Source organism: Chiloscyllium plagiosum, chromosome 14 (genome assembly GCF_004010195.1).
Source record: "Chiloscyllium plagiosum isolate BGI_BamShark_2017 chromosome 14, ASM401019v2, whole genome shotgun sequence".
Taxonomy (NCBI): domain Eukaryota; kingdom Metazoa; phylum Chordata; class Chondrichthyes; order Orectolobiformes; family Hemiscylliidae; genus Chiloscyllium; species Chiloscyllium plagiosum.
Genome location: NC_057723.1, coordinates 57,960,959 through 57,969,058, shown reverse-complemented (window position 1 = coordinate 57,969,058; position 8,100 = coordinate 57,960,959). Strand labels below are relative to the sequence as shown.

The 8,100-nt window shown below is 38.7% G+C and overlaps 1 protein-coding gene across 6 annotated transcripts in view; it reads right to left on the bottom strand.

The window, feature by feature from the left end:
• The window catches only part of cpeb4b (cytoplasmic polyadenylation element binding protein 4b), a 71,151-nt gene that overhangs the window by 32,893 nt on the left and 30,158 nt on the right, over positions 1-8,100 (bottom strand). For 4 of the 6 annotated variants that reach the window (XM_043703854.1, XM_043703856.1, XM_043703859.1 and 1 more), the window contains exon 4: positions 2,753-2,776. The exons of the other annotated variants lie outside the window; for them this stretch is intronic. In XM_043703854.1, coding sequence (XP_043559789.1) covers positions 2,753-2,776 — 24 coding nt within the window. The remainder of the gene's footprint in view (positions 1-2,752; positions 2,777-8,100) is intronic. 6 annotated transcript variants of the gene reach the window in all.

Genomic DNA, 8,100 nt, shown 5'->3' with positions numbered 1-8,100 from the left:
GCACCTTTCCACAATCTGTTTCCCCATCTGTTTCTCCACATCTCTGCTGCTATTGGGGGGCCTATAGTAAACACCCAACAAGGTGACTGCACCTTTCCTATTTCTGACTTCAGCCCATACTACCTCCAGAGGCAGATCCCCCTCAAACTTCCTTTCTGCATTTCTAATTAGCAATGCCACCCCCCCTCCTTTTTTCCCACCCTCCCTAATCTTACTGAAACACCTGTAACCAGGAACCTCCAACAGCCATTCCTGTCCCTCATCTATCCACGTTTCCGTGATGGCCACAACATTGTAGTCCCAGGTACCGATCCACGCCTTAAGTTCACCCATTATGTCTGTTTTTCTCTCAAAAGATGCAGACTCATCTGTGGAGTATTAAGCATTTTGTTTTTATTTCAGCAACTAAGGGGCGCTGCACAAGTTCATCAGGCTGAGAGGGTTGAAGGAATAGAACAGATTGCATAAACTAGGCTCACTACAGAATAGATGATGAATGATAATTACTTGAAGCTCTTTATTCAATTAACATAAAACAGAGAAATAATTTCATCTGACAAAGGAAATAAGGTGTGTTTGAAGGTTACTTTTTCCTCATATTCCCTCTTGGCCACTGCACACCTTGAAATATTGCATTTATGCATCCTAATTTTATTTGAATTAATTTTTAGACTACCTTCTACATTAACAAAACTTGAGGAATGTCTGATGGATTCTGTTAAGAAATGAACAGGCAGAATGAGGTGGTAAAGCAATCCTTTTAAACCATTTTGGCAAACCTCTAACAAGTACAACTTCTACTGGAAAAAGCAAATTCACTGCTAACGTTGATATAATTAATATCAATAAATATAGTAGATGAATGTTAACTTTATTCTCCATGCTTTTGAGAAATGTTATTTATTCACCTACAAATGGGAACACAAGATATTGCAATAATAGCACTAAGAGGATGTTTTTTTAGAAACCGGTTTGAAAAATGATGGCTATTTCAGGGAATTATAAAAGGTCAATGGACACCAGGATTGATCATCTCCAAATCCAAGTGCTCATAGAAAGTAAAACCGTAAGAGTGATAGGCTTGGTGCATGTTCACATAAGCATGGAATTAAAAGCCTTCTGATTATTCTTGAATCATTTGAGAGAACAGTTCATGTGAGATTGACATTATTCCTCTTTTGGTAGTAGCTATTGTCGTGATAGACATATACTGTTCAACAATGGCCATTCTCGAAGGTCGACTGGAGCTAATTAAATCTATACTCATTTCTGACTATATCCATTACAATGTCCACTGCTCAGGAATTCAAGACTAACTACTTGAATGCACCTAGAATTTATTACATATTGCACCAGAACTATCTGAATCTAAAATTAACCTTCCACTAATTATGGTAAAATTGCGATGGCTTGGAGATTATTAATAAATCGGCACAGTGGCACAGTGTTTAGCAGTGCTGCCTCACAGCGCCAGAGACCCGGGTTCAATTCCCGTCTCAGGCGACTGACTGTGTGGAGTTTGCACGTTCTCCCCGTGTCTGCGTGGGTTTCCTCCGGGTGCTCCGGTTTCCTCCCACAGTCCAAAGATGTGCAGGTCAGGTGAATTGGCCATGCTAAATTGCCCGTAGTGTTAGGTAAGGGGTAAATGTAGGGGTATGGGTGGGTTGCGCTTCGGCGGGGCGGTGTTTCTCTTCAGTTACTTCACATGGGTTAAGAAAATATATTTTAGGTTTAATCAGTGGCTGCTCCTGGAATAATCATTATGCAGTAAAATTAATTTGAATAACAAACTTGAAGAGTAATTTCATAAACATGCATGTATTACAGGCATAAATTAAAATGAGGTTTTCAATTACATTTGGTCTATGTTCTTCTAAAATATGAAAATAGCTTTCCATTATTGTATAAAATGCTGAAGCATTAGATTTTATAAATTAATATACATTTGTAGACATCCAATTTTGGTTAGCCATGCAGTGATGCAACTTTCATCCCAAAGGATGAAAGATTTGAGATGCATATTTTCAAGTGGAGATAAAAAAAATTGCAGAGTTTTTTTGTCCGCACTCCTTGGTTTCATCCTCACATGACAGGGAACTTGGTAAAATGTTAATGAGGATAATATACATGCAAAATAATAATTTTCAATAAAAATTTACTTCAAGAATACTCGTGCTTGCAAGTTTATTGGGACATTAAATGGTTAGAACATACCAAATATTCATACAAATTTGTTAAAAATTAAAGGTATAACAAGTGAAGTTCAAATAAAAAGAGCAGTTTTTCTTGTCTTACTGGAAGCAGTTCAGAATGGAGTATTGAACAAATCAAGGTGAAACCGGTAAACTGGGGGGGGGGGGGGGGGGGGGGGGGGGGAAGGGTTACTTGGGGATTTTTTTGGGGATTTTTAAAAAATGTTTGTCAAGCCTTCTTTTGTATTACCAAATTGAATTCTAAGCTAGCATCTTTTAAACATAATTCAAAGTCAAGGAACCCACAGAGGAAATCATAAGGCGAAATTTTGTGCACTTCAGAAGAGAGATTTGTAGGAGGTCTAGAATGGATTATCAATGTACATGGATTATCGAAATAAAATATACTTCGTTGTGTCATGCATCTCATGCTGAAACTTCAAACAGCAATTCTTTATGAAGGATGTTGAAGTTGTGATTTGCGTATAAAACGTATGACTAGTTAAATGTGAAGTATTATACTATGAATACACTATAAAAATTTATTTTCATAGTTTTACCTCGCCTTCGCCCATATGTCCTCGCTGCATGTAAACAGAAAGAAAACACTTTTCAATCATAGAAGATAAATTTATTTCCTTTATAACACCCATGTAGAAACAAGCAATGCAGAAATTATGAATTATAATACCATGGAACTGGTTTAAATTAGTTTACACTCTCTTCAAAGGAAAATGTGCTATTTAAATGGATGTCACATTTGTAAGCAAAAGCAATTGTTGATACTGAAAACCTTAAACAGCAGCCCTCTACTGTGGCATTAGCAAGGATTTGCTACCAAATATTTCAATCTAATTACTAAACAACCACCTTTTCAAGGGGGAGAGATGAAGAAATGCAGGACAAATTGCATAGTTGATTAAAACGTTGATAATGAATAACTATATCAAATTCTTCTTGGTCTTGCCATGAACACAGATGGAATCAGTTTAAAAGTGGTAAAGATTTCAACTGTCACACTGGTTACCTAAAGTAAACTAGACAAGTCTTATCCCTAGATGAAAAACAACAGTATAATTCGCCTGAGGAGAGTGTAGACCACTACAGTTCATAAGAAGTTGCTCCTCCAATGTTGATTTATTAAGGTGTTCCAAGTTTTAATCCTAATGATGATGGAAGATAATAAAGTTAAAATCAGTATGAGTGACCTGAAAGCAAATTCTAAAGCAATGTTGGTCAAATGCTCCTAAATTTTGGAGGTTTAGCAGCTGCTGCTGAAGCAGCTCTGGTGAGTTCTGTGGTACATGTAGGTAATAGATGGAGTGAAAGTCAAACTCAGAGTTGGAATGCTGATCGAGTGGACCACATTGTACAGAATGATGACAAATTTCTTGTGTTCGGAACTGCACTAACCCAGGCAACGGAGGTTAGAGTAGAGCATTGCATACTGAGTTGCAATTCATTAAAACTAAGAGTAGGTTGTTTGACTCTTTGATATCACTCCGCCATTCAATATCCTCTACCTCAATGCCACATTCGCACTCTCTCTCCATATCCCTTGATGGCTTTGATATGTTTAAAAAAAAAGAGACCCAGCTTCTGTAGTGGAAAATACCACTGGATGACCACCCTCAATATTAAAAAAAAACTTCCTTCATCCCAGATTTAAATGGCCTACACCATATCCTGAGACCCCTTGCTCTCCAGAGACTCCCCAGAGGAAACATTCCTTGCATTTAATCTGTCTAGCCTTGGTCAAACTTTACACTTTTCAATCAGCTACCCACGTGTACTTTTAAACTCTGGTTCAACAAGCCAATATTCACTAATCTCTCTTCAAAACAATCCTGCAAACCTTGAATCAACCTAGTGAACACCTTTGCTATACTACCTCTATGGCAAGTACATTCTCAGGTATGGAGGAAAACTGTACACAATACTCCAAGTGCAGTCTTACCAAGTTATGCATAAATGCAGTAAGAGTGGAAAGTGAAGGGGAAATTCACACAGCATGGAAATAGACCCTTCAGTCTAACTCATCTACATCGACCAGACATCACTATCTGACCGAGTTCCATTCATCAGCATTTGGCCCATATTCCTCCAAACCTTTCCTATCATGTACCTATCCAAATATTTCTTTTACAGGTTGAGATTGTATCAGCCTCCACCACTTCCTCTGGTAGCTCGTTCCATACACACACCCCTCAGGTCCTTTTTGAATCTTTCCCTTCTCACTTAAAACCTGTGCCCTCTAGCTTTGGACTCTCCCACTCTAGGAGAAAGATGCTTGCTGTTCACTCTATTCGTAATTTTATAAACCTCTAAGGTCACCCCTCAGTATCCAGCACTTCATGGAAAAAAAGCCCCAGCCTATTCAGCCTCTCCATGTAGTTCAAACCTTCCAACCTGGCAACATCCTTGTAAACCTTTTCTGAACGCTTTCAAGTTTCACAACATCTTTACCACAGCAGGGAAGATCAGAGTTGAAAGCAGTATTCTAAAAGCTGCCATACCAATGTCCTATACAGGTCATTGGTGCTATAATGAGTGTTTTATCAACATAAATTGGCTAGAACGTGATTGCTGAATTGTGGGTGTTGTTTGGATGATACGAACTTTCTACTGAACAGGTACAGTGATTTTCTATTAGCGATTTTCCACGTCGCAATTTTCTGTAGTGATTTTTCATAGCACGATTTTCTATAGCGTGAGGTTGCAGAAGAACACAACTGTCATGTTATAGCAGAACGACCTGCACAACTGCAACATGACATCCCAACTCTTATATTTAATGTTCTGTTCAAACGAAGGCTGTGCCAAACACTGCCTTCACCATCCTCTCTCCCTGCGACTCCACTTTCAAGAAACTATGCATCAGCACCTCTAGGCTTTTGTTTGGCAATACTCCCCCGGGCATTACCATTAATCGTATAAAATCTGCCTTGGTTTGCTGTACCAAAATGTAGTATCTCATATTTAACTACAGTAAACCCCATCTGCCTCTTCCAACTGATTGGTCCATCTGATCAAGGTTCCTTCTGCGGTAACCTTCTTCACTGTCCACTACATCACCTATTTGGCATCATCTACAAACTGAGCAATAATACCTCTATATTTACATCTAAACTAATAAGTGACAAAGCAATGGATGGCGAGACAGTGACTGTCTCATCACTCACGCTCTGATAAGACAATAGACAAAAGGTGCAGGAGTAGGCCATTCAGCCCTTCGAGCCTGCACTGCCATTCAATATGATCATGGCTGATCATTCCTAATCAGTATCCTCAGCATAAGGGTTATGCCTTATCTCCATAACCCTTGATTCCACTATCTTTGAGAGCTCTATCCAACTCTTTCTTAAATGAATCCAGAGACTGGGCCTCCACTGCCCTCTGGGGCAGAGCATTCCACACAGCCACCACTCTCTGGGTGAAGACGTTTCTCCTGAGCTCTGTCCTAAATGGTCTACCCCTTATTTTTAAGCTGTGTCCTCTGGTTCGGCACTCACCTATCAGCGGAAACATGTTTCCTGCTGCCAGAGTGTCCAATCCAGAGTGTCTGATCAACTAACCAAAGTTTATCCTCAAAACAGAGCATATATATGTATTATTTTATTTCAATGACCAGAAAGTTCCAAAACTGCCAACTCATTGAACATTTAACCTATTTTTGAACACGTTAAATCCTTGAATGTACACCTCGTATTGCACCTAAACCCCAGCTACCCCCCCCCCAAAAAAAAGGCAATCACACATCCTCCCAACGTTTTAAAAACAGTGCAGTGAAAGATAGTTTCATGGCATTTTTTCAATTAACATTTGTACTTGGTAGTCATGCTTGTCAGAAGAATACTTGACGTATGAAAAAAGTAAAAAAAAATTGTTAACACTGCATAAGATGAGTGCTGATATAAGAAAGGATTGGCTTCATCTTAAACTGTAAAAATTCAAGTTGAAGATAATACTGTCCTGTAATGGCCAAGTCTGGTTAAGAAAACATTTGCTAAAATTTGTACATTTTTATTAACCTCTTAGCCTTATTATTTCTTAAGTGGTGATCGGTTAGCTCAGTAGATTGATCTGCTGGTTTATATGCCAACTATATGCATTCACTTCCTGTAACCATAGGTTACCATGAAGACTCTCCTTTTCAAACTCTTCACTCGCCTGAAGCATGGTGACTCAGTTTAAACCACCCACCAATTGTCTCTAATGCGAGAGCAGCCCTATGGACTAGTAGGGCTATGGTGACTTTATCTTTATTTCTCAAGTGGAAGATTAAGTGGTCAACTGTCAATTTGCAAGAATTTGAGGGTTGTTCCATTTGCTTCAAATGGAAATTGATCAAGTTCAAAATAAGTCAACAGAAGATGTATTTCAAAGAAAATCTATGACTTATCTGCTGCATGCAAGACATGATACTCAAAAATATAAGAGAATCTTTTGACTGGTCAGACTTTGGAATAAGTGGTTAAATATGTAATAATACATGTAAGAATTTACTAGACAGAGTCAAGTAAGGTATCAACTGGGCTGGGGAAAAGCATTCATTAATGTTTAAAAACATTAAGATGGTGTAAATGGATAAGCAAGCTTTACTCAAACCTGATTAGATACAAGAACCATTAGATAAGTTGCATCTAAGAATATGTGGAAGTTCAGGAGGCATGACCATATTTTCCTTGGACTCAGGGATGGTGGCAGAGATGAAGAATTGCAAATGTTACTGTTCAAAGAAAGTTTAAAGTTAAACCTATAAATGACAAGGCAGTCTGTTTAATTTTGGTGGGTAACTCAAGTGATTTTGTCACTTTGCAAAATCAGGTTAATTAAACAAAGCCAGCATAGGATTTGTTATGGGTGAATTACATCCAACTTGATCTCAACCTAGACATTGGTTTACAGGGCAAAACTTCAAAATGTACAGATGTAAAACTTGAAATCACTGAACTACAATAAACATAGCTCAAAATTTCACAAGAACAGTAAACAGGTTGGCACAAATGGTGGTGGATGAAACTAAATACAGAGAATAATAAAGTGATTTCTTTTTGTAGGAAAAACACTAATATTAAAATAGGTTTCAGTTTTAAAATGGAATGCAGGAACAGCAGGACCTGGGTTTATTGCATAAAATCATTGAAGGTGGTAGGATAAGTTGAGAGAGCACAATTAATAATTACAAAAACAAAAGCAATAATTGTTTGTAAAACTTGCAAAGTACTGATTCAGCCTCAGCTGCAGTTTTCTGTGCCACACTTTAGGAAACTTACGCACGCATTGGAGTGCAGGAAAGATATTAGATTGCTTCCAGGGATGAGCAAATTCAATTACATAAACAGAGTCAGAGAAATTATCCCACAACCTTAAAGTATGACCCTGTTTTTGGACACTTCAGTCATCAGAAGGATCCTTCTTGTGTTTATCCCATCTTGATTTTTTAGAATTTGAGAAGGTTCTATAAAATTTCCTCCTCACTCTTCCAAACTCAAGTGAATATAGTCCCAAGCAATAGTCTTGCTTCAGATGCCAGTCCTGCCATCCCAGAAACCAGCCTGGTAAGCCTTTGCATTTCCCCACAGCCAGAACATGCTTCCTCAAATAAGGCACCCAAAAACTGGCACAATACTCTGATCTCAACAAGGCCCTATACAATTTCATTCTGGATTAGTGGTGCTGGAAGAGCACAGCAGTTCAGGCAGCATCCGAGGACAGGCAAAATCGACGTTTCGGGCAAAAGCCCTTCATCAGGAATAAAGGCATAGAGCCTGAAGCGTGGAGAGATAAGCTAGAGGAGGGTGGGGGTGGGGAGAGAGTAGCATAGAGTACAATAGGTCAGTGGGGGAGGAGATGAAGGTGATAGGTCAGGGAGGAGAGGGTGGAGTGGATAGGTGGAAAAGGAGCT